Source organism: Xenopus laevis, chromosome 6L, assembly GCF_017654675.1.
Source record: "Xenopus laevis strain J_2021 chromosome 6L, Xenopus_laevis_v10.1, whole genome shotgun sequence".
NCBI lineage: Eukaryota > Metazoa > Chordata > Amphibia > Anura > Pipidae > Xenopus > Xenopus laevis.
The window spans coordinates 129,338,325-129,365,879 of NC_054381.1; the positions used below are offsets into that span (position 1 = coordinate 129,338,325).

A 27,555-nucleotide genomic window follows, 5' to 3' on the forward strand; every position below is an offset into this window, starting at 1 on the left:
TTTGTTACAACAGCGCCACCTGCTGTTATTAACAAAAAACATTAGAAAACTTTCTCAAATCTTTCCTAACCAGAAAACATCAGACCAGCCCTCTTTCTTTCTCCTGACAATTTCCTTGACTACTTGGTGGTCAGACTGGTCAGGTGGTGCTGTTGTAACAAAATTCATTCATGTTAATAGTACATGTATCCTTTAATATCTTGGAATTAAAAAAACAAATAATGCATGTACATTGCAAAAGTCCTTAGAATAGCACTCTTGTCAAAAAAAAAAAAAAAAAAGTGAATGTTAAGGTTTACTTGTCCTTTAAGACCTGCTTGAAGGAGGCATTTTAGGCAAAATAAGAACTTTTCCAGTTTAGTATAAACGAGACAAATTCCAACATTTACAATCATTTTCCCAGTGGTGAGTTCACAAAACTTGTATTACATACAATACACACAAAGACAAAATTCTTTGCATAAATGAAAAATGAACAACTTTTATTGCATTCCCTCGTATATATGTTTTCATTTTTACCATGTACAATTACAAATATGAAATATTGGAAATGGCTGATATAAGGAAAAAGTTGCACAGTAACTCAAGGCACAAAAGAAGGCAAAATAATGTGACAGCTGAAGTCACTGCATCAAAATTGTGCGCACAACTTGATGCCACCTTGCAGACACTGAAAAGCTGTTGACAGGGTTTTTCATGTTTTCAATTGCAAATTAAATGTGTGAGTGTCACTTTAGAACAACTCTCTGTGTCTTAATATAATGGAAAAAAGAAGACAACCCTACCCCATGCAATAAGCCGCATATCACATATACAACAGCAAGTTCCAAAGAAAAGCTGGCGGATGACATTAAAGTGGTAATTTAAGTTAATTTTCTGTAACATGCCCACGTTTGGATGATTACACTGTGATGTTTTATCTAGGCATTCTTGGCTTTTAGAGCTTTCGCTACGCAGTCCCATTTGCTTTCTTTACGATCAAGCTTTTGTTTCTTCGTCATTTTGTTTTGATAGTGATCATTATCTTCATCTTCGGCCTCTGAGACAATCTCCATTTTCTGAATGATCAGCTTAATTAGGTCATTTTGCTTCTGCATCATTGTAGTGAGATCCTTCAACCTAGTGCACACATCAGAGACACAGTTATAGGTAAAGTTGTTTAGCACTTGGGGGTGCCAAATGTTAGGCACCCCAAGTGAATGTATTGACTTACCTGAAACCCTGGGCCAGTGCTCCTATCAGCAGAAAACTGCACTGGCCCGGAGTTATACCAGTGAGCACCACAGAGCGATCCACTTCCTGCTTCTTCTTTCTTCGCGGGGCTTTAACTAAAAAGTCGGCTTTTTCATTCTACTGTGCATGCGTCTGCCCCGGGAAATTTGAAGAAAGAAGAAGCCAGAAGAGAAGTGCTCTGTGGTGCTCACTGGTATAACCTCGGGCCGGTGCAGTTTTCTGCTGATAGGAGCACCAGCCCCGGGTTTCAGGTAAGTCAATAAAATCACTTGGTGTTGCCTAATATTTGGCACCCCCAAGTGCTAAACGACTTTCCTTCTCCTTTAACCAAAATCTGATGAATAGGGGTACAGCCCAGGCACAAGGACACTGGCAAGAAGACTCTATTGCATAATAAGTGAGAAGGTTCTGTGGGCCCATCTGGCTTTTGGACTTGCCGGTCCCTAATAAAAGAATCAGAGGCACTGGAATACAGGTATTATTTCAGTTAGGAATTAGGGATGCACAATCCAGGATTCGGTTCAGGATTCGGCCCAATCCTTCTGCCAGGATGAACCGAATCCAAATCCTAATATGCATATGCAAATATGCAAATGAAGGGTTGGTAGGGAAATCACATGACTTTTTGTCACAAAACAAGGAAGTAAAAACATTTTTCTCCTTCCCACCCCTAATTTGCATATGCAAACTAGGATTCGTATTCAGTTCGGTATTCGTCTGAATCTTTCATGAAGGATTCAGGGGTTCGTTTCGAATCCAAAATATTGGATTCGGTGCATCCCTATTAGGAATAGCATGAAATTGCATAATGCAAAAAAAAAAAAAAAATCAAAACTGACCTGTTTTTCTGTTTCCAAAGCTCCAATTCCATTGTTTCGTCGTTGCTGGGAATGTCTTCTTTCAAATCTTCACGAGAGAAAAAATAATGAAAAACATTCTGGGAAAGGAAAAAAAAAAGAATATATAAAATTACTGTATCTGTTCTGGGAAAATATAGCATTCTGACTAAAGCTTGTCATACACGGGCCAATAAAAGCTGCAGATTGAGTCCCCCAGAGTTGGCAATTTATTGGCCCATGTATGGCCCACTGCCTGCACAACCAATACCTACACAGGACAAGCATGGTGGAGAAAGGGAGTAATGAGAGATCAGACAAAGACTCATAAGTATTGTATAACATCAATAGGGCTGGAGATTACGGTAATACGGGTGGGACATTGTGATGAATATCTGGTGACACTGTGGCCAATATACAGCCTTGCGAGGGATAACATTTTGTGATGCAATTTTGGGGGCAAATGAGACACAGGCAAAATTTGACAATCTAACTCCATATGGTGTCAAAACAAACGTCATAACAATGGGATTCCTTTCTTGTAATATAGTATTGTACTGGGAGAGCTTATTTTATTCATCTTAATGGAACTCTTGTGCATTTGCAATTTAGTCTGCATTTCTTCCTAGGTTTAATTTACTCTTTTTAAGAATACATTTGCCTGCCCTAGAATAGACACATAATGGCTGGAGAGCGGCACATGGAGAGGATCAGACATTTCATTATTTTTATAGAGTTTACACCAGATGATAACATAGCAGGCCTGACATTTGGCATTCTTTTCTTTTAAAATTTGGAAAAAAAACATTTCCCATTGATTTTCAGTACCCTTTCTTACCTTACATCCAATATTTACCATAAACAAAAGACTGACTTTTAGCTTTTAAATGCATTTTAAATGCATATCCCATTAAAGTAATGTAAGTACATGAAAAAGCTCTGCAATACAAAGTAAATAACACATGCTACATACCAGTTCATGGCTAAGAACATATTTTAATCTTCTTAAAAATCAAACAGGCAAATACTACTTACTGATGTGAAAGAAATTCCCCAGATTCTTGGTCTGTTTGGGTAAACGGTAATACAGATCTGATCCACGCGTTTCAAGAACCAGAAAGGAAGCTTCTTCTCTAAACTTGTATGAAGGCTCACCTAAATACATTCAATATAAGTAACTTTAGAGTTGGGTGTTGGTAGCCTTAGAAGCCTACAAGTCCAGTGCCATAGGATGTCATCAGTGATATTAAAGGGCTAACATGCCAACGGTTCTCCTGGCTGCCCAGTTTGTCCACCTCACTGGAACAAGCTAGAATTGGAGAGGACCACATTGGGGATTTTAATATAGTTTCTCCCCCCATATGTAATAAAAAACACTACGTTTGCCCAGGAGTAATGTTGGGCAAAAAAATCACGAATCAAATTGAAGTCAATGGGTGTCAAAATAATTTTGCCGCACATCAATTTCGACACCCGCAGCAATTTTTATTTTAGAGTAGCGAATTTTCGCATATTTATTTGCCCATCACTGACCAGGAGCAGTAACCCATAGCAACCAATAAGATATTTGCTTTTAAACAGGCGACCAGTAAATGCCACCTGCTGATGAGTTGTTCTGGGTTACTGCTCCTGGCCAAGCTTAGTGCCTTTTATTACATATGGGGGTATGTGTCTTATGGTACTGGGAAATGTGGTTACAAAACGAAAAGCTGGAGATCCACATATTTTTCATTCTTGACTTATGGTGATTATTTAGTATTTCAGTTTACTTAAAATGGTTTGGAGCATTTAGAATAATTGTTACAATGGGTAATCTGAACCTTTCTCTATTTTTCTTTTTTTTTTGGTGCATGATAATGTTTTTGTCTACATGAGCTGTTTGGCAGGGTTTACTAAACTGATGCTAGAGAATGATGTTTTATTTATCTATACACTAGTAGATGTGATGCCAGTCTGTAATTTTTAGTTCGAATCGTTGATTCCAAGTCGTAGTCGAAGGTCGAAGTAGCCAATTCGATGGTCGAAGTAGCCAAAAAAATACTTCGAAATTCGAAGTATTTTTCATTCTAATCCTTCACTCGAGCTAAGTAAATGTGCCACCCAGATGTTACGTTTTGTACACATTCAGAGTGATCATATAAGTCAGTGCTGTCCAACTTCTGTGATACGGAGGGCTGGAATTTTCTGGCCTATGTGGTAGAGGGCCGATAATGGAAGCCAGTGTTGACCACTCCCTCTTTTAAGAACTTTTATGAGCATGTCCACATCAATAGTGGTAGCACAAATGGTTGGTGCTTACTACCAGAATTGGCTAGTATGTGAACAATAGAGGTGTTACAGGTGTGAACAATGCAGGGGGATTACATGTGTGAACAGTGCAGGATTTTATATTCTGAATTTGAGGTGTATACAATGTAAAAAAAAACGGCTTTTAAAGTTACAATAGACGGCTTTTTGCCTCCCCTGGTAACTGGCCACTCCATGCCGCCTGAGGCAAGATTCTCACCTTAGACGAAATAGGGACTGGAGAGCCTTTAATGTAATGATGCTGTTGTCCGAGTGATGTCCTGGATCTGCGCCTAATACACGAGAGTATGTTGAATTCTGCAGCCTTTAATGTAGTCTGAATTTCTTTATTGAAGCAGTACATGTTTCGGACCGCAAAGGTCCGAGCAAGGACCTTTGTGGTCCAAAACATATAGTGCTTCAATAAAGATATTCAGACTACATTGTACGGCTCTCCAGTCCCTATTTCGCCTATGATACTAAGTGGAAGTGGCTTCTCCTGCAACTGTTGATGAGCCTTAAAGATTGAAAGAATCTATGCATGAGTGGAATAACAAAGATTCTCCCCTTGCCTCATGGCAGGAGCGGCCCTGTGTCCCTGTGTGGGCCACCAGTTGGACAGCACTGATATAAGCTATTGATAGATATGGAAATGGTTGTGCTCCTCACCTGCATGGCAATCCTTTTTAGGCATGCATTTCGTTGAACTTCTGCAATGTCCCCAACAGCCAGACCAATCTATAGTAACATTAAAACAGGTGCGTTAGGTTATTGTACTGAACAACGTAACATTAACCAGTATTTCTAGTACTCACCTAGATAGTACTGCTACATCACTTATAGTTATTTCATGTACAAATCAGGTCTGGCAAACTGGGTTATTGGCAAACCCAGGGGAAAAGTGCAAGATCAGTAAAAGGCACAAGGTCACATCCCCAGGTTTTGCTGCCCCTGCACCTCACTCCAGATTAAAAATTCATCTGAAGAGGCAGAACACAGCGAGTGCAGGGCAGCTCTATCCTATGTTACTACTGCATCCCATTGTGTTATATCAAACACCAATCTGCGCTTACCAATTCAAAAAAATAATTATGTGCAAATAATGTGCACTACTGCACCCCCACAGCTCCCTAACTTGTGGGGGCTGAATGAAGTTAAGAGATGAGTAAGAGGTGCCTATGTGCAGGGGCGTAACTATAGAGGAAGCCAACCCTGCGGCTGCTGGAGAGCCCTGTGAGGTGCTAATTAATGAGCAATTTCAATGTATATAGGGAAAACAGAACAATCTTTATATATGATGGGGCCCCAAAATGAATTTGCTGTGGGGCCCAGTAACATCTAGTTACTCCACTGCCTATGTGCCTCCTCCTGTCTGCCCCTCTTATGCATAAAGTTATCTTAGCTCTGAAATGGAGCTCAGAAACCTTTCAAAGAAGGAAGGCAGTGTGGAAAGTTCAAAAAGCGCAGATTACACCTATATTCTGCACTTTGCACACTACCTCCCTGCTGGAAATTACTGAACAATTAGTGCAGTCCTTGTGTCCCTGATTATCCCTGTGATCTGGTCTATAGGTTGTGGTGCTGTGGGGAATAAAGTAAAGAAATATAGGGATATCTGAGAAGAGCAGGATAACTGTGCAGGAGTGGACATATTTATACATTTTGAAACATATTAAAAACTTACAAGCAAATTCATAAGTAGGATCGGTATCAGCAATGTAAAAATAACAAGGTGGATAAATGTAAAGAATGGGAACTGTATTTGGTCATCAAGTAGCGGTTTAAGAAATCCTTCTTCATAGTTAATATCTCCTAACATCATAGTAAATGACTGCATTAAGGCAAAGTAGGGTCTGCTGAAGGTCATCTGTAATGAAAATAAAAAACAGACAAAAACGTGAGAAATTTTAAACTTTTGGTCTTTTTTTTGGGGGGGGGGGGGTACAAGACTGTTCAAGACTGTACATAAATTTTGCTAAGTAATAAGGTAAAGGAATACTTTGATGCTGTTCTCTCAACTTCAAGCTCTTCAATCCTGAGTAATAAGAATAGGGGGGAAGCTAAAGAGAAAGTCCGGTTAAAGATAGGGAGGGGGGACATTATAATTTAATAAGCATTGGGCTGTTGGACACAACTGAACAGTTTTAGGTGTCAAGGCAAAAATAAAATGTGACTTTATTGCTAGGCACCCTAGGTATGTGTTCCTGACTGGATATGGCTGCAGAGAGTATAGAGCATGGCCACTAACTGCATCTATTTCTAAGAAATTGGAGATGGGGCTATGATATGTGTCAGGGGGAACTGGAGGAATTCTTAAGAATTATATAGATTATAAACATGATTGGTTTTTGAAGCAATGGAATTTGCACAGTGGTGGGCTCTGACTGTCAACTACTCACAGTCCCACAGTCTATGAAAAATTTTCAATCTATGAAAAAGAATTTACACCCCCAGACACAACACAGATCAGAAAGCACACCCTGGAGGGGTCTCTGGTGATCTTACATCTTTACTAACTGTAGTGTATAGTTATGTCTGCCATAAACTACTCCTATTAGTTTATAGGCACTTCAATAAAATAACGTACAGGTATGGGACCTGTTATCCAGAATGCTCGGGACCTGGGATTGTCCGGATAAGAAATCTTTCCAAAATGTGGATCGTCATACCTTACATCTACTAGAAGGCACTGTTTCAGTATTACAGAGAAAAAGGAAATCATTTTTAAAAATTTGGATTAGTTGGATAAAATTTAATCCAAGGGATACAGCCTTTCTGTAATTCAGAGCTTTCTGGATAACTGGTTTCTGGATAATGGATCCCATACCTGTACAGCGCTGAAAATACAGCTCATAGCAACGGTCTACAGAGACACTAGATTAAAGAATGCAGCAAACCTGAGGATAGAGAAATACATAGAAGCTCAATCCAAACGCCAGAATTAGGAAAAAGAAGAGAAACACAATTCGCAAAAGGGTTCTCAAAATCTCCCAAAACATCACAATGTAAATTCCATAACTTTCAAACCTGTAAAAAGATAAACATTGGGAACATCTTATTTCTTTTTAAACAATGATTTACTTTTGTAGAAATGCACATAATTCTAGACAAATGTATATTTTTTACACACACCAGCTACAATAACCGACCCTTAGCTTCAGGAAACAGATGTCCTGTTGGGTTGATACCAAAATCTGACTACTGCTCAAGTCTGAATGAAAAGTCTGATACAAGATTTTAAGAACCTTAACATGATTTTAGATAAAAACACTGGCCACTTTTATTCTCCATTTCAGACCCGGCAAAATTCCTTATATATATCCTATATAAGGAGAATGAAGAACCTTTTTTTCATAAATAGGAGAGCCCAAGGTAACCACAACCCTGTAGCAGTGAAGATCTGTACCTCTAAAGATGCCACAGTAGCTCCCCATCTACTTTTCACATGCACATTGATAGAAAGTTGCATGGGTCTGTTTTAACAGACCCGGCCGCATCCAACCTAAATCCGAATAACCCAATGTGACCCAAACCCACTTACCAGCATTTTTTTTGCTCATGCTTGAATACCTAACCCGCCTCCCACATACGCATCACGTAAACATGGAAGTGATGTCACACGGTGGCCAGTTTTGTGGAGGAAGTATTGTATTTTCATTTTTTAACCTCCCAGATGGCCACCTATTTGTCCCAAGGTGCAGCAAAAGGGTTCTGGTGGAACGTCGCACAGTAGGGACATATTAAATATTCAGCCCGAGTCTCGAATGCTTTGTGGGTATTCTGTCGGTACACGACCCTCTGCAGGATTCTACTCTGTGCTACTTTCAGTTATCTGAGCACCAGGACCGATTAACAATATAATATAATTATAATTTTATATATATATATATATATATATATATATATATATATATTATATAAGGGAAAGTTGTGCTCACCACTAGTTTTTAAAACCATTAGGCGGGGGTGCAATGAGGGTGTGACCACAAAATACATATAGACAAATACAAGATTCCTCTGCACTCAACCCATTATCAATATATTTAAGACAGACATTTTGTGCATACTGCTACTGAAAAATGCCTTACCCTTTAAACAAAACCGGGATTGTTTGTCCATATATTGCAATATATTTAAGATGGCCAACTACGTCAAAGTCATCCCATATCTGGCCAGTCCTATGCTCAATTTTCATCTGATTCATTAAGAATTCTATGGTTTCATTATACATTTTATAAAAGGGACGAATACGTTTTACCTGCAACTTACTAGCTGCTTTCAAAGTAAAACTCCCAAACTTGGCTGCCCTTTTATTAGACACCAGTGGGATCACCTGACTATAGCTGGGAAGGGTGGGAGCTACAACATGGAGCTGGTCACTGCTCCTGTAGAACTAAACTATGAAACCATAGAATTCTTAATGAATCAAATGAAAATTGAGCATAGGACTGGCCAGATATGGGATGACTTTGACGTAGTTGGCCAGCTTAAATATATTGCAATATATGGACAAACAATCCCTGTTTTGTTTAAAGGGTAAGGCATTTTTCAGTAGCAGTATGCACAAAATGTCTCTGTCTTAAATATATTGATAATGGGTTGAGTGCAGAGGAATCTTGTATTTGTCTATATATATATATATATATATATATATATATATTATTTCACGCAGTGTCTGCACTCCAATGCAATTGCATTCAAAAAGAGGGGTGCTCAGTCAAAGTACATACATAGAAAAATCTTTTCAGACCAGCACAGACTATATAAGAAAATGTAATATATGATGAAAATGCAAATACAAGGCTAATTGGCAATTCACTCAAGTTCATATTATATGGCAGCTCAGAAACCAGTGCAATTAACACCAGAATATTCAATGCTGCTTGATGATGAACTTCTATTCTGCTTGATAATTTGCAATGCCCTCTAAGCTTACCTTTTCAACAGCTGCTCAGAGCACACGCAGTAACACTAAAATCAGAATTGATGAGCTCCTCTGCACAACTTTGAAGACCTGCATTATTATTGTTATAAAGATACTGAACCTTGGTGTCGTAAGCTCACTATCAAAAATATGGCATTTCTAATCATATTCGTTTTTAAGGGTTTAGTTCACTTTAAGGGGGTTATTTATCAAGGTCCGAATTTATATCAATATCGGCTGCTACAAACTCCGATCTAAGCCACTCGGGTTTTTAACGCTTATTTATTATTACATTTTCCCGAACATTACCTTTGCCGGAAAAGCTCAGATTTTCACGATTTTTTTGTGAATTTTCCCCGAAAACTCCGAATTTTTCAGAGCTTTCACCGAAAGCTCTGAAAACATTGTGAAGCCTATTATAACGCAAAAAATCACGAATTTTTCAGATTTCGGGGGATATCAGGTATTCGAAGCTTAGTAAATAACCCCCTAAAGTGTGGACAAAGAGCTATGCTCAAATTAGAGGTTATGAGATATAAGAAAAGTTAGAAAAGTTACAATTGGCACCACAATACACTGAGTGTTGTAGTCTGAGAACAAATACATGAGTCAGAGAGTCATTTCCTTAAAAAAATAATTTAAGTCAAGTCAAAAGCTGCTGCAAATTTCATACTGTGGCTACAATATATTCTAAATTCTACTAATAGCCCATCCACTTGCACTGTAAAGATATTCCAATGCCAGTGGCTGCACAACCCAAGTGAAGCTCCTCAATTCTTGCAACATAAATTAAAATGAAATAGGTTTAGATAATGTATTGTATTCTTACCTTTGAAGATAAATCAGAAAGTTAACCCAAGATGCAAATACAGCAATTGCTCCAAATTGCCACTGCAAATGTGACACCACAAGTGGCGTGTGGCAAAGAGATGATACAAAAAGAATACTGGATATATAGATGCACCAGTCTATAAAGTTGCTGCAGTCAAAGATATAGGCAAGTTTCTGAAATGAAGGAAAGGGTTTAAAACACAAATAATGGTCATAATATAGCTATGCTAAGCATTTATTATTATTATTGTTATCAAAATGGTTTTATATAATACCAAACCATTCTACAACACTGTACAACAGAAGAGTGTATACATCAAAAATACAGATAACATACAAATACGACAGCTAAAGGAGGATTATTAGAATGTACAACTAAAATATTCTAAAGGTGGCCATACACGGGTCTGTATAGTATGCTCTCCAACTGATCAGCCCATGGACCTGAGTGTATAACAGGCGACACATGATATCACCACCTTTCTGTTGTTTCGACTGATCCTTTAAATAGCATAAAGAATTCCATCCTGCAAGCATGAGCTGGATTTAACTGATAAGCACCAAAGGAATCATAACAGCTTGTTGAACATGGATGTTCTTAAAGTAGAAGCTATTTGTGTGTAATTTCAGTAGAACTTGAATTCAATTCAGTAACTTGAGTTGAGAAAACGGTCTGAAAGGCATATAGCCACATTTTGATGATGTGTGCAATTCTGGTATGACCTGGCAAGTGCCCCTATCCCTTTTCTTGGATAAATACTGTATTTAAGTGGCCACGCCACAAAAAACAGCCCTACATCATCATTACTTTACCATAATGCTATACATGCTGGCACAGCTCCAAGCTTTAATAGCAATGTTCTAGTATCACTTTAGCAATAAATGCACCGCTTATGTAAACCAAGGTACTGTATAAGAAAAAGCATCACCTGCTGACAGAGTTGCACAACCTCTTTTATGATTCCGAATAGACTCATACAAAACACAAGGCTCATACAGACTCGGGTGTACTGTGTATCCTGCAAAAAAAAAAAAGAAATGGCAATAAATAGTAGATAAAAGCATAACAATGATTACATATGCTTCTTTTACACTTTGTGATAACTGGACCCTCTCATTATACACAAGAGAATACTAAAAATAAAAATGTTATATCAAAGAAAACAAAAGTCCTGGAAAAAATGGGTTGCTGTCTGTGCCTATTTTGTGTATATTTGTAGTTACCTGAGACAAGTAGGGGGTTATTTATCAAAGTCCGATTTTATCTCAACATTTTCTGCTACACACTCTGAACGAATCCGCTCAGTTTTTTTCCCCTATTTCATTATTACATTTCCCAAAAATTTGCTTTGCAGGAAAAAAAACAGATTTTCACGATTTTTTCAGATTTTTCACCCGAAAACTCAGATTTCTTATGCTTTTTTGCTGGGTGTTGCACGAAACCCAGCACACATCAAAAAATCAATGGGACTTCTCAAATTGACTTATATGCAACCTCGACAGGTCTGAGATGCTGGATTTTCTATTTCGAACTTTTTATAAAAAAAATCATAAATTTTTCGGGATTTTTGCATTCGGAGTTTAGTAAATAATCCCCCTAACATTCCACTTACAGAGATACTGTCACCAAAACGATTTAGGCTACAACCAGACGATTGCGGATTTACCGCAGGCTGCTCCTCTTCTCTTCTTCAGGCAGGGCGTCTTTCGGCATGAAATGCAAAGTGTCGCAGTTCGGGGCTTTAATCCGATTTGTCTGTCTGCACCGGAGCAGACACAATACTTCTGGGTGCAGGCAGAGCAGGAATGGAGGAGACGGAGGAGAAGCAGGAGAGCAGATTCTCAGCCTGCATTTCTCTGCAGGCAGAAATTTGAAATTGTCTGGCACGAGCCTTAGTTTTAGGGGCATATTGTGTAAAGAACAAGCATGTATCATTAAAGTTTACTCCTTTATATACAGAAGGAATGTATGTATGAAAAGTTGTGTTTTGAGTTGCTTTATTGATATTTTTTCAAAAACCCTATTAACCTGCCAATCTGTTCTACTTCCTGCTAGCTGCTTTCCCAAGTTGGACAGGGGAGCTGCTGGAACTCAGCACTTGGACTGTAGGACAGGAACCAATTAGCGCATAGATGTACCTGACAGGGAGGGAACTGTAGATTTTCTGCATGAATACAGGGCCATGATTAGCTACTCACCTCCTACTCTACTTCTGGTGAGAACTGGTAGGACACACACACACCACTCATCTTAAACACAGACAGGGACCATAATGGATCTGTGTGCGAGGTTCATTAAAGGAGTCATTTTCAGATAATGATCTCTCTAATGAAACTGGTACGATATTGTAGTCATTATTGCTTTACAATTAGGGGATTTTGAGTTATATATGTCTCCCTTTAATATCCTCCCTTTAATATCCTCCCTTTATATATAGATATGTCTCCCTTTAATATGCCTCCCTTTATATGCCGCCTTTAAAGCAAGGCTTAGTGAAATATACTGTATATGCCAATAAGCTGTTGATTTGGTTAGGAGTGGCAGCAATGTTGGCATGTAAATGGCCAGACTGGTTAGTAGTTCTCTCCTATATCACAAAACTGCAGCCTAATAATTTATTTATATATATAATTTCCCACAGTACCCGCACTCAGACCAATGAAGCCAGTGGTGCATGATCAAATATATTGTGATATATGAATGGAGTATATATAGATAGACAGATAGATAGATAGATAGATAGATAGATAGATAGATAGATGATAGATAGATAGATAGATAGATAGATAGATAGATAGATAGACAGACAGACAGACAGACAGACAGACAGACAGACAGATAGATAGATAGATAGATAGATAGATAGATAGATAGATGATAGATAGATAGATAGATAGATAGATAGATAGATAGATGAGAGATAGATAGATAGATAGATAGATAGATAGATAGATAGATAGATAGATAGATAGATAGGTTGATTATTGTCTATTGTATCAAACGCTATTTCACATCCTGCCCTTTCTCACTAAACCAATGCAGGAATATTAAGCCTGGCTCCATTCAACTATCCACCCACATCCATATCCATCTTACTATCATTTCCATGTAACATTAATATTACACCACTTTAATATTCAAGACACAAATGTACCTTGAGCTGTAATGGTTCAAGCTTTCTCGTCATGTTTATACATTCTGGCCTCATGGATGAGTTAAAAAAATCAGTTCGCTTTAAGTGGTCACACTCTTCCATTTTGTCTAAAGACTCTGGCCTCACTGCATTGATTATCAGCAAAGTGAGAGGAATAAGCCCAAGGGAATATATTGCAAGATTGAGGAGATGTGCTTTAAATCCATAGGCCATCCTAGAGAAAAATATGGAAAATAAGAATTAAAGCATTCAGAACTAAAAAAAAAACATTTGGTGCATTGGTATCCCACTTATATTCCAGCTTCTGGCATGTTCTGAAATTAGCAGAAAGTAGCAACTTTACAGCACTCCTGTGTGTGGTTCAGCCTGGGCTGGTCTTTTACAGGTATTGAATCCATTATACAGAAACCTGTTATGCAGACAGCTCCTATTTTACAGAAATAATTCTGATTTTTAAAAATTATTTTCTTTTTTTCTGCAAAAGTATATCAGAACCTTGTACTTCATCCTAAATAAAGTGCATGGATAAAAATTGGTCGCAAAACAAGCTTATTGGGTTTATTTAATGTTTAAATAATTTTACAGGCCTTATGGCATGGTAATGTAAATTACAAAATGATCCCTTATCTGGAAACCCCAGGTCCCAAGCTTTCCGAATAACAGATCCTTTACCTGTACTTTACTGTTAGATCTGAATCAAAAGAGCAGTGGATAGATTACAAATTGAATGAACATTCACTGGTAGGTAGCAGGTATTTAGGATTAAATGACTCAAATACACAAGGGATATTTTTTGAACCAAAAAACAAATCACATAAACTACTACACTATCCCCCATATGTAATAAAAGGCACTATGTTTGCACAGGAACAGTAACCCATATCAACCAATAAGATATTAAAAAAGTGACCTGTAAATGCCTTTCTGCTGATTTGTTGCTATAGGCTACTGCTCCTCAGCAAACTTGGTGCCTTTGATTACACAGGCCCTTGTGTATTTTACCAAATAATTTTGCTATGTCATTTGCTGTGCAATGTCTTTGACTTTGGTTTTGCTGCTTTAGATGGAATTTGGGAAGTGATACCAAAGTGCTACAACTGAAATCTTTATAAGGTTCCAGGAACACATGAATGCAGTGTTTTTTGACTGATTTATTGTTATTCTCTAAATTCTGATTAACACACACAGCTCATAGAACACATCCTATTGTGCTCACATTTTTTTCCCCATTAAATATACTGTAGCAATGTTTTTTTTTGGAAAATAAAGAGTTGTTGTTCCTGCAGAGGAGAATATTTGGTTTTTGAAAAACCTATGCAAAAGATCACTCTGCCCAGTTTGGTGCCACAATGATTACCAACAACTTTTCCTGTCTGGAGGAATGGCCACTGGGAAACATTTAAAGAAAACCATAAGGCCCAGGTGGAACAACACCACCTACAACCATGAAAATGGGCACCAAACACTGCAAGCTTTGAGCTGACACAAAGATGGGAAGAATACTGTGGAGTAAAAGAAAGGGGGGTAAAAGTACAGCAGGATTGAAGTCAAAGATCAAATGCATTTAAAAATGAAGAACTATATAGTTATTACATTTTATTGTGTAACACTACTTAGTAATTAGGTACATACCATTTCATAAGCAAATATTCTTTACATACAGGATGAGACAAAAGATCTATACGCTGATGTTGCACCATGGCCTAGAAGAACACAAGAATAGCATTAGGGAAGATTAGAAAGGAACTATTCGGGTTGGCTGGATGACAGAGGTGCACCTTAAACAAATTGCCCAAAAATTCCAAGTTGGATTTAAATCAGAGCTTTGATTGGAGCATTGTATAAGATTTACCATTTTGTTTTTGTGTTACCCCAGTGTTATCCTGCCTTTGTTTTTTAGGAATGGGGAAAAGTATCCAGGAAAATTATTTTAGACTGAAAATCCAATCTGCATATGTTTCCCCTTGGTAGGTCATTCTCTAACCTGAAAAGGAAAGGAGCTGCACCTTTAAGATACAATCATTTGCCTTATGGTCTTACCTAGGGGCACATTTACTTAGCTCGAGTGAAGGATTAGAAGGAAAAATACTTCGAATTTCGACGTATTTGTTTGGCTACTTCAAACATCGAATTGGCTACTTCGACCTTCGACTACGATTTTGAATCGAACTATTCTAAGGATTTAATCGTAACGATTTTTCCTTCGATCGAATGAAATGCAGTAAATCCTTCGACTTCGATATTCAAAGTCGAAGAATTTAACTTCGATGGTCGAATAACCCTCGATATTCGACCCATAGTAAATGTGCCCCCTAGTGTGTTTGCAGCAAAGATTATTATGTTTTATTTCTTTTTTTTTATCATTATTTATACAAATTATTCCATTGTCGTTATTCTAACAGGTGCGCTAAAATAGAGAAGTGAATTGCACTGAATTCTTGCTATGCTATCAAAGCCTTTTGTGTTAAATACTATAAAATAGCCCTGGGGCCATAAAATTCTATTAAAAGACCACTATATGAAGGTTTATTGCCTTTAAAAATAGTCTGTCAAGATACAAATTGATATTTATATAGTTTTAAAACTTACATTTAAAGTTGTTAATGGTTCATAATGTACATTATTTTCCCCCTTGTGCGCATTTCTGAAATTCAGTGGACACTGAAGATATTTGAAGTTGTATTCTATCTACAAAACAGGAAAAAAAAGACAGCAAGGTTAGTTCCTGAACATTCCTCCAGAAATGCATTAAAACACATCAAGGGGGTTATTTATAAGAGGTTACATTTGTGAGGTTTTTTATACCTGAAATAAACTCACAACTCAAATGTTTTCTTATTTATGGAAAAACTTGAATGGAAAATACTTTAGTTTATTGAATTTTTGGCGAAAAAAAAACCTTGACTTGCTCAAATTTATTGAGTTTTCGAATGCAAACCACTGAAAAAATCCAAACATCATGAAGGCTACAAACATCTTCATATGGTTCAAGGGAGCTCTGCCATTGACTTCTACATTATCTCAACAGGTTTTAGCTGGAGTATTTTCTGATTCAAGCTATTTCAAGCTTCTGATAACTACCTTTGAAAACTCAAAATTTTCAGGAAAAAAACAACTTCAACTTTGATAAATAACTGTGCAAATTATCCCTTAGCATTTGCACTACTACACATTAATTTTATAATGCTCAGAAAATTGTGAGCAAATTACAGCAATGACAGAATCACACATGGCAATGGGGTAAATCTATAAAAGAATTGTAATTTGGGCTGGGTGATAGCAGTAATAGAAAAAACTATTTCATATTTCTGAACAAAGCTCAAATTTGCACTTGCTTAAGAGCCATTTATAAAAGCACTGTCATCTATAAACACTCCTTTAAACGTGAGACTAGTGCCTAGATGCCTTTGGTAGGGATGGGCGAATTTGTTCGCCTTGTTTCGCCGAAAAAATGACGGCCATAGACTTGTATGGCATTGTGCGTCAAAATAAAAAGACGCGCGTCAAAAAAGTTTAGCCGCGCAACAAAATTTTTTTGACGCCCATAGACTTTAAAGGCTTCATCGACATTTCGCCAGCGGCGAATTTTTGGCGAAACGAAAATTCGCCCACCCTTAGCCTTTGGCCTTCTCTAATAAATTGTATACAATGCAAGCAACATGCAAATTGCAGAATGCAAATGTGAGAACCCTGAATTAACACCTGCCTTGAGGGAGTTTACTTCCAGGGTTTCTTTTGCACCTACACATGAAATTTACTTGCACTCAGTGGATGGCATTGGTGTGCCAGAAGTGATGCCTTTCACATACATAGCAGTTCATTAATTTATGTTAATTCTCACCTATCATCAGTTAATCTTGCCCCAGTTGAAGCAAGTGCTGTTTTTTCGCTCAAGTCATGTATTATTACAGTGGAATGGACATGTTTTAACCAACTGGTGTATGTAAAAACCCTTTTTTAAAATGTGCCAATCATCAGAGCAGTCAAATCCAATTTATGGTTTGTAGAATTCATTTGGATTAAATGATTCAAGCCCTCAAAAAAAACTAGTCCTGCCCTATGACAGTAATTACAGGGCCTATCTGCTGCCTGTGCATTCTGGAGCTCTTAATTTGCATGGCTAAATGAGAAGGGGGCACGAATTCATGCCTCCCATCCTTCACCAATACAACACTGACTGTGTGGGGGAAGAATTCCAAAATAGAGCCAAGAATTTGTTTAGAGTAGAACAAAGTGTGTAAAGTGAAGAAATTTCAGTTTTTTTTGCACTTTGCACACTTATCTCTATTATGTATGATACCTACAGGCAATCGAGATTTGTATACTGATTTGGTATGTAATAAATTATACTGAAAAATATATATTGTGCAACTTACATAAAAATGAGGACTTTTCTTGTCTCCAGTAGATTCAGTCATACATTTGTCTAATAAAGTCTTGAAAATATAAAAAAATATAAAAAGATAAATAACAGGTAAATTGGAAATATCATTGCATCTGCATCATTCTTCAGCTGTAACCACAATGTCCTCATTGTAAACTGACTGGATTTAAATGAATGTAGACTCGGTCTAACCCTGTTAACATTTTTAAGAAGCAGACCCCTTTTTTAATAGGCCCGCCGCCTATAAGTTCTTTACACTCCCATTGTTTAATGCCGATTAAAGTAGCTACGGAGGGTGATATTTGTCAATGTTATTCATAAATAAGGGGTGTAACCGCAATTATCAGTATCCCCTGGGGAGGAAGAGTTCCTTTTCTTGGTATTACAAGATAAAATTTTTATGATTCAAGTTTTTTCACAGGTAAGCTAGCAATCAAGACTTTTGAGAAATCAAATGAATTTGTTATTTTTCAGTTAGTTGAATTGATTGGAAATCTCAATTGATAGCTCATTTATTAAGACCCCTTACACCCTCATATTCATACATATGTTTTATTTTTATACTGTATCAAATTTAAAGAGGGAGCTATGATACAGTAAAATAGAAGTTTTAAGTCTATTTTCACAAATTTACTAAAAAATGCCAGATTTATTATATTTGCATTATTGTGGTTTGGAGTAGAAAGACATACATTTAACTGGTTATAATGCAGAAAATGTTATTTTAAAAAAATATTGAGTTTTCTGTAAACTTAACATTTGAGGCATTTGTAGCCTTGCGAGCTACATCACTGTTATCACTGTTGCGGTTCTTTGAAGATTTGATATTATACTGTTGTGGGGTTTTGATCTATATGAGAAATCTCAATAAAAGTATATACTGTACATGAGAAGGCATATTTATAAAAAAATCTAATTTGTGATATTTCAAGTTTTTTTTTATAAACCTCAAAACTAAAACACTCATCAAACTCGAATGTGTTTTTATTCATTAAAATACTTGAATGTCAAAACCTCGATTGACTAAAAGAGTGGAAAATATTCAAATGTAACAAAATGAGGTTCTTCTTATCTTTTTTAACAAAAAACGATTACAAAATTTTAATTAAAAAAATCGCTTACATTTGACAACTCCCATTAACATCTTTTTTTTCTCACTTAATAAATCTTGAATGTTCCAGTCTCTGAAACTCTAAGTCAAATTTGTGAATTATAGGGTGAAAAAACTTGAATTTATAATATTCTGCCCCTTGTGTTGTCATGATTGTTTTTTTTACATATACAGGTATAATAAAGTGTTTATATTTTTCTCTATATTATGAAAATGCTTTTAGGTATTAATAGTCGTATATCTATACCTTATATTGCCTATATTAGAAATGGAATTATACAAATATGCAGGTAGCATTAGAAATCTTAGAAAAAAACATAATATATATTTTTCCGAAGTAAACCAAAAGTTCCCCCTAAGTAACGTCCCTAAAGAGAGAGAGAGTACAAAATCTTCAAAAATGATCTGTTAATTAAATCAAAAGAAGTGTTAAACCCAACAGCACTTAACAGGTGGAGTCATAAGGGTTGTCTTATTCTTGTGTCTTTTTTCGTTTTCATCTTAACTACTAACCACAGATTTTAACACATAAAATGGCAACTAGAACTCTGAAATGTTACAAAACTATTATGCAAATATCCAGATACAAGACACCTACTTTGAAGGTTTCTGGAAGATGATATATCATTTCAAGAATGGCGCATTTGTAACTTGAAGTATGTGAGAATGTTTGCAGGACCTCTTCCCACCTGCATCAAAATACATATACTGCTCAATAAATGATGCGATAGGGGCATTACAGAAATGTCAGAGAACAATTACTAAGTGCAGTGTACAACGCACAATTCTGCATGCAAGTGTTTCCCATTGATGCTGAACCTGAGCTTGATGCATTACAATGGTGCGATTGCGTCTGCATGCAAATAAGGTGCAAGCCACGTGTAACGTTTTCAGGCGTAGGGTTGATACATTGTAGACAGGGAAGCACTCACAGAAGCAAAATAACGGAAATTAGGCTTTTATGTTTTGGTCACCAAGGGCCCTTTTTTCAGGCTTAGGGTTGCTTCACTTTTGGAACACACATTCAAACCACCGTTTGCATCCAACTCACATGTCACAAATCTGGTGCGCCTATTGACAGAACCTGTTGTAGGGACCATGGAGCTACCAGAAGGTCAAGGTTGGCAGTATCTCCAGGGTTCCCCAGCGTCAGTTATGTACAATGCATTAGATGAGGCAGAAAAAACACACTAACAATCATGTGGCATGTTTAGACACAAGCATCTTGACAAGTCTACTTTTCATTCCGAAACAATTTGTTTTCCTCTTTAATTACCCACAAATGATTTCTTCCTATAGACTGTTTACACATATATATATTAAATATAAGCAGTTTTACCAGCTGATTTCTTACCGGTCACTCTGTATTGAGGCAAGTACAGCATCTTTTTTCCCATAACGTATTGCTTCATGAATGAATGACGCTCCGTTCACATTCAGTGTAATGGAGGCTCCATTGTCCAGAAGTAGGCTGATAGCCTTCGCATGTCCCTCTCGTCCTGCCAGATGTAGTCCAGTGTTCTTAAGAGCAAAAAGAGTGCATGCACTTAACGTAAAATAACTGCCACCAAACACATTTATGGAAATATAAAAAATGTTCCACAAGCGGCACTTAGGTATAATGGGATTTTAGCCATACATTCTCAGTCACACACACACACGCTAAAGAATTAGCTGAAAAGTAAACAGAGTCAATTCTCCTTTGTTTTTTGATGTAGACATTGGGGCTTTGCCTTGACATGGCTCTTACAAGCTTACAACTAACTTTTACAACCAACCCCATTGCTACTCGTGGTTTCTAAAATAAAACCATAATTTTAGCACTCTAATATTAACTATGTGCACTTCTTGAATTTGGCGAGGTTCATGGCCCACCATTAGTGCCTTCACACCTGGATATCTGAGTAAGGGTCACAGCGGCATAACAAAAGCGCACCAGGCCCCCGTCCTCAACCCCTCTACCACAACGCATACTTGTGCAGGCGTGAAAATTTAAGAAAGAAGAGAAGTGGGGAGGGGAGGGGAAATTTTAATGCTAAAGAGGAAGCCGACTCTATGTTCTACCCCCCCCCCCAGCAAGGGGTCTGCTAACTCTATAGTTATGCCACTGAAGGGTCTACAGTGTCAACATGATATTTGAGCTTAAGACAGAAGGGCTCATGTACGACCACAAGCCCACTGGTCAATTTCCTCTTTGCTTCAAAATTAGCTCTTTACACTTCCAAATAGCTTTGTTCCACACTGCTCAGTACTTCCTGCCTTCTGTGCTAAATCAGGCTCTGCTGTGCCTATTGATGCAGGGGAACCCTTGAGCTACAACCATTGTCTTTTTGACCAGGTGATAAATCCAAGGTTCCCACAGCGCCAAAAGAATAGAGTGCACACATCATTGGTAAGCCAAACACAGGAAATGGTGCTTGATGGACTTTGGAAATATTTGTCCCGACGCATACACGCAATTACGTTCATTTGGAAAAATTGGGTACAGCTGATCCAGGTGCAGCTCAATTGCAGCAGATTCAACACCCCTTTGAGCCCACATCAACGCTGCAATTCTGGAAAAAAAATGCATTTTTGGGAAAAAAACATGTTGACTGCGCTGGAACTGCACTTTGCTCACTTTACTTACTCACATGTACATTATGTACATTACTGTATATTGTACTTATGTACAGAAAAAGAGCCCTTACATTCTCAGTCACTGAATGAACTTACTGAAAGGTTCAAAACAAGAGGCTTCCAGGAGAATAAAGATGATAGGGGCCATTTACTTAGACTTAGATCCCTCATGAGCCCTAATGCTTTTTTCATTAAAACCAGGTCACCATTACAGTAGCATGGAGTATTTACCGTAAGCTGGGTACACCAGTAAGTGTCATATGGCACTGGTCTTTGTACTTTGGTCTCAACATACATTTTTTAAATATTTTTAAATATTACAGCATGCTTTGGTTTGCAATAGTCAAATGTTATTGTTCTTACATTCTCTTTGTCTGTTTTGTCAATGAGCGCAATGGAAGTTTCCAGGAGAGTCTTGATTGTGCGGGTATAGCCGCCCAGTGCAGCATAATGCAGAGCTGTCCACCCATGATGGTCACTTAGGATTTTAAACAATACATATTTTAATGTGCTTCATTCATTTTATTATGGTCTGTAATTCTTAGCTACAGTACTTTAGGGGACATACCTATAATGTGAAAAGAATGTAATAGGTATGTAGACATATTTCAAGGGACCACAGCTGCACTTTGATAATTATTCTTTTACCTTAGAAGTAAAGCACCTCTTTTAAGAAGAAGAAACACAATCTTTTCATGTCCATTTTCTGCAGCTAAGTGGAGGGGCGTCAATCCTTTCTCATCTCCATCATTGAGGAGCCTGGCATCTGACATAAATCTCAAAAGTCGCTGGCAGGTGTTAAAACGCCCATAGCTTAACAAAAGGCACAGTAATATTTATTATACCTTCAAATATTCAATAGCTTTGAGTTAACTTTCAGTATGATGTAGAGAGAGAAATTCTGAGACAATTGTAATGGTTTTAGTTTTTTTTTTTAATTTAAGGTTTTTTAGTTATTTAGCTATTTATTCAGCAGCTCTCCAGTTGGCAATTTCAGCAATCTGGTTGCTAGGGTCCAAATGACAACAAACAACAAAACAGCTTGAGGTAATTGCCCCACAAGCAGTGTAGGTCATACATTAAGTGGACCTTTGATCCAATATTTTAAATGCGGAAAAATCAACAGTTACTACCAGGTGGGCAGGGTAGAAAGTGCAAAAATCTGAAGCAATCTGCCATGTTTTTTTAACTCAGCACCCTGCATTGCAGACAGAAGTGCATTTTATTAGGTCATCACCCCACTTTTTAAGACACTGGACTAAAACTGGACAGAATACTCTATGGGAAGATAAACTTACCATGCTGCAAAATGCAGAGGAGACCGTTTGTCTTTACTTTTGGAATACAGAGACATGTTCAGACCAAGCAAGTTGTTGACTGAATTCGGACCCCCGTGTCTGCATGCATAATGGAGAGGGGTACAGCCTTCACAGTCCTCATCGGTTACCAGCTGTTTAATATTTTCCATCTGACATAAAACACACATATCCAGTTATAATTGGATCTGTTACAGCATTCATTTGAAAGTGAATGTATTTTGTCCAAAAGCACAAAAAAGGAGGGTTGTGGGTGCACTCCTAAGGCCATATAAAAACATATTTAAATGCAATAAACCCTGTCTTTGTTACAAAGTTATGATCATAAGATTAGTCCAAAAGCACGTTTATAAAGGTGGCACTGACTGAACAAATGAACAATACAGAATTCCAAATACTGGACCATTCAGTGTTCCAAATGAACTGCCTTTCTTCTCCCCTGTCCCATAAGACTATTCTTCCAGCCATCAATGTAGGGGAACCAACAATTCCATCCAAAATATAGTGGATGTCTAGTTAATCCTTTCCACAAGAAGATGTTATTATGTTTTTTTTATTATTCTAATAGCTTCTTATTAGTGATGGGCAAATCTGTGCTGTTTTGCTTCGCCGAAAAATTTGTGAATTTACTGCAAAATTAGCGAAACGGCCAAAAATACGCTAAACGCATTGAAGTCAATGGCTGTCAAAATCATTTTGATGCACATCAATTTGGACACAAGCAGCAATTTTTATGCGTGCTACTATTTTATCCAAATGCATTAAAGTCAATGGGCGTCCGAATCATTTTGACGCGCGTCAATTTTTATGCACGCAACAATTTTTTTTTTTGCTGCCCTGGATTTGTCGCTGGTGAATTTTCCACGCAGTATCGCTAATTTATTTGCTGCCAGCGAAATACAGAAATTTGCCGCAAATTTGTGCCTGACAAATTTATTCGCCCATTACTACTTCTTATATGACTATGAAGATTTTCATTCATCCAGGTCATGGTATATCTAGTATAGGTCAATCTAAAAACAACTGGACTTGCTGAGTAATCAATGAAGACGTTTCACTACTCATCCGAGCAGCTTCTTCAGTTCAACTGACTGGTGTGGGAAGTTCTCGGCATATAAACTCTTCCACTAATCCATTTACAATGGCACATTGTAACTCTTCAAAGAGGTGACATCTGAAGAAACTCACAGAGGTGTTGATTCTGTGTAGTTGTGATAGGATTATCCAATGTGTCATGCAACTCCTAGATACAGGTGTTACTTGTGAGAGTTGCATGAATGGATGTGTGAAGTGTTCTGAATCCGCCGGGGTACAGATGTTAGAACAGCATACAATGCTGTTCTAACATCTGTACCCCGGCGGATTTTTTTACTGCTGAAGCAACTGAATCGGAGTGCTAGTATCAGTCCAAGCAACAGTAACTGGTTGTAAAAGATTTTTTTCTAGAACCTCTATCAGTTATTTAGCTCCATTAAAAACCAAAGAGCAAAGTAGTAAAATGAATAAAAAATTTAGAGCAGACTGACACTACTCACAAAGGTACTTACTTAAATGCTCCTTACAACTTGCCACAGTGTGGATACAGCCATCCGATCAGTCCTAATAAACTACATGCAAGGCACTCAATGACAAAAAGGAACCCTGGAATTACTGTCAGCTTGGGTGTCAACCCCTCAAAATGACCTCTCAGCAATGAGATTACTGTCTTTACCAGATGTTACTTATATCAGAAAGAACCAGCAATCTTGAATCCCCATATGCCAACTGGTAAACTAATAGACTAAACAGCTCAGCTGATAAGCTAATAAAACATTTGGGGAGTATTTTAATAAATAAAAATAAGGAAAACTATTCCCTCAAACAATGTAAGTTTCTATAAAAAAGATATTTTTTTTTTACATAACACAGCTCAAATGCAAAACCCTGCTTCATGTAAACAAATTAAATGGTGTGAAATTACTCAGAGTGGTCCTCTGAGAACTTTTGCAATTTACATATACTTTCTATTTAAGTGGATTATGAGATAATAGCAAATAATTCAGAAATAGCTAGAAAACTCATTTACATTGCAAAAATGACTATAAACCTTGAGTATGTTTACATCAATTCATTTTCTGGGTTTTGCTCCCCTTTAAGCTTACAGCTTTTCCAGTAACACATAACAAGCAATCAGCAGGTAGCACTTACTGATCAGCTGTTTGAAACCAAATATCTGATTGGTTGCCATTGGTTACTAGATGTGGGCAGATGTAAGAATTGTTATTCTATTACCCTGGTAACCCTGATATCTCAAAAAAAATTAAATAGAATTAAAGAAATAAAGAATTAAATAATACGAACTGCACTTACTAAAAACTGGTTGCATCTTCCTTTTAAAAAGTTCAATGGAAACACATCTATTTATGCAACAAGCCCTTCCCATTATCTGACTGCAAAGCAGGGCAGTTGCATGGGTCTGAGCAACAATGTAAACCTTAGCATAGATTCTGCTAACTATTCCACTTACAAACAGACTGAAAGCTGAATTGCTCTTTTGGCAGCTTGCAATCTATGTAATTTTATGTAGTTTTACTTACACTTTAAAGAATACAAGTGTTACAGCAGTTGACAGTGTTGATTAAATGGTTGGTATCCTATTGATAATTATGGCATACAGTACCTGCAGAAATTCATTATTCAAGTTTTTCAAGCCTCCTGGTTGTAGTACCATCAGATGCAAAAAATTCCTTCCAAAATTGTCTTTTAATTTTACATCTGCACCTATAATTAAAATGGCACAGAGGAAATCTTAAAAACATATTTATACATATACATACATATTTAGTACTCTGGTTAGTACTCTGGTTCTGTGTCATCATTTGCTTTTCTAACTTCAAATTGGAACAGTCAGATAATTGCATGAAAATGCCTTAGCAGTGCTTAACAATCGGTTGGGTGCCTTGAACCTACTGTATGCATGTAGTTCATGTGCTGGTATATAAAAGGTTGCAGCACAGAGATGACAGCCTGGTTAGGAGTTTGGAGTGAGTTGGTTAGGGTAGGAAGTTCATGCATGCATGTGCGTAGGTAGTGGTCCCGGTGAGAACTAGTCCAATGCTGTGGTTTGGTTTATTTAAGTGATTTAAGTAAGTTCAACTATAATTAAGCCAGAATTTTACTTTTATTAGATTATAGATGGAGCTATTCTAAGCATCTTTGGATTTGGTCTAAACTTCCTCATTTTTCATGGGGTTAAAATTATCACGGGGGAATGTAATAAAAATCGCTAATGGAAAAACTATTTGCAATGCGAAAAGTTATGCCTTTGCGCGAACAAATTTTGCTTTGTGCGAATTTAATATAGCTTTTGCGAGCCCGGAAACTGTTTAGCGACCACTTTCGACAGTGAAAGACCGTTTGCGAATTTTATAGTTTGCGCCAATGCGCAGTCAATGTAATAAAACTTCTTACTGAAAAAGTCGTTATGTTTGCCCCAAAACAATTAAATTTCAATATTCGCAATGCAATAACAGTTTAAAAATATTACATTGCGAGATGTGGATTTTTAGTCTTATTGGTGTTAGTCTCCTCTTTCCAGCCTGACAACTGCAGAACAGATCAGCAGGTCCTCTATTACTCATCTCCCATTCTGATTTTCAAAATACTGCCTGATCACCTGCATAATAAAAACACAGCAACCAGATGGCACATCTAATACAACGATTGAGAGATGCAAAAAAACACATACATAATAAAAAAATAAAGATTACTTTCAATTTGTCTTAGAATCATACTACACTATAAACATGGATCTCTGTTTTAAAGCATCATATAGCAAAGGCCAGAAGAAATGGTTGGCTAAGAAGGAGAAAGACAATGCACCAGTGTCATAAAGTGGAACCATTATTCTGATGCCTTATGAATGAAAATGGTGCATATTAAGGTTTTAAAGTAACAGCTCCCCTGTGTCACCTTTTCACTTACAGGTATAAAGGGGATACTGTACTTGCCCCTCTTGCTACAAATAAATATGGGTATTTTTTGCTTTTCATGGCTTATTTGGAACTATTCACTGTGTTCTACCTATAAAAAGATCAGTGAAATACTAAAATCAAATATATCCTTCAGAATCTGTGTAATTATGTTATTCACAAATACATTTATGTTCAGTGGCACTGCCAATGCTGTAGTTTTCATAACAAGGCTTACACCATAAGACATGCCAGTGGAACAGTACCTTTTGCAAGAAGTAAATTTAATGATTTCCAAGCAGAGCATGATGTGGCTAAAAGGAGAGGAGTACGCGATTCCTTGTCCTCACTGTCAATGTTTGCTCCCTGTAAGAAAAGCAGGTAGACATCAACTGCAGACAGAACAATAAAAAGTGTTGAGATACTTATCTTCTGCGCTAGCATCAAGCAAGCTAACTGAAAGAGCATGGTCTATCATAACTAATTACCTAACATTGTATTACAGAAGCATTATATGTTCACAAAAAGAAGAAAGAGTGCAAGTGCACATTATGCCTTTAAAAATAATATTTACAAAACTTAAATGTCTGGGCCAGAGCAGTTTTCTGCTAAAAGAATCACAAAACCAGGGTTTCAGGTAAATGATTACAATCTAATCACTTCTAATCTGCCTGATTTTTGGCACCCCCAAGTGTTTGTAATTTGGGACTTTCCTTCTCCTTTAATGGACATGGTCTTGTAACTCAGTCACACTGCTTGCTGGGGGCATGATTTTAAATGTAGCACAGACAAGAAGATTAATAGGCAGTGGAGGGCAAATTAAAGTGGAACACAAGCCTAAGCAATGTGTAAATCCGATGTCTTGGCTTACATTAGAGATATATTGTAGCTCTTTAGCCAAATAATCCAT

The 27,555-nt window shown here is 37.2% G+C and overlaps 1 protein-coding gene across 2 annotated transcripts in view; it reads right to left on the reverse strand.

Annotated features, from left to right (window-relative positions):
* Positions 1-268: 268 nt before the first annotated feature.
* The window catches only part of trpa1.L (transient receptor potential cation channel, subfamily A, member 1 L homeolog), a 49,094-nt gene continuing 21,807 nt past the window's right edge, over positions 269-27,555 (reverse strand). For both annotated transcript variants that reach the window (XM_018241519.2, XM_041566492.1), the window contains 19 exons: positions 26,912-27,011; positions 25,355-25,455; positions 22,678-22,847; positions 22,028-22,192; positions 21,743-21,857; positions 20,115-20,281; positions 19,359-19,449; positions 17,642-17,701; positions 15,855-15,953; positions 14,898-14,968; positions 13,266-13,479; positions 11,040-11,129; positions 10,109-10,284; positions 7,253-7,382; positions 6,040-6,222; positions 5,025-5,093; positions 3,105-3,224; positions 2,073-2,170; positions 269-1,119 (listed from right to left, as the gene is read on the reverse strand). In XM_018241519.2, coding sequence (XP_018097008.1) covers positions 921-1,119; positions 2,073-2,170; positions 3,105-3,224; positions 5,025-5,093; positions 6,040-6,222; positions 7,253-7,382; positions 10,109-10,284; positions 11,040-11,129; positions 13,266-13,479; positions 14,898-14,968; positions 15,855-15,953; positions 17,642-17,701; positions 19,359-19,449; positions 20,115-20,281; positions 21,743-21,857; positions 22,028-22,192; positions 22,678-22,847; positions 25,355-25,455; positions 26,912-27,011 — 2,418 coding nt within the window. In that variant the 3' untranslated portion in view covers positions 269-920. The remainder of the gene's footprint in view (positions 1,120-2,072; positions 2,171-3,104; positions 3,225-5,024; positions 5,094-6,039; positions 6,223-7,252; positions 7,383-10,108; positions 10,285-11,039; positions 11,130-13,265; positions 13,480-14,897; positions 14,969-15,854; positions 15,954-17,641; positions 17,702-19,358; positions 19,450-20,114; positions 20,282-21,742; positions 21,858-22,027; positions 22,193-22,677; positions 22,848-25,354; positions 25,456-26,911; positions 27,012-27,555) is intronic.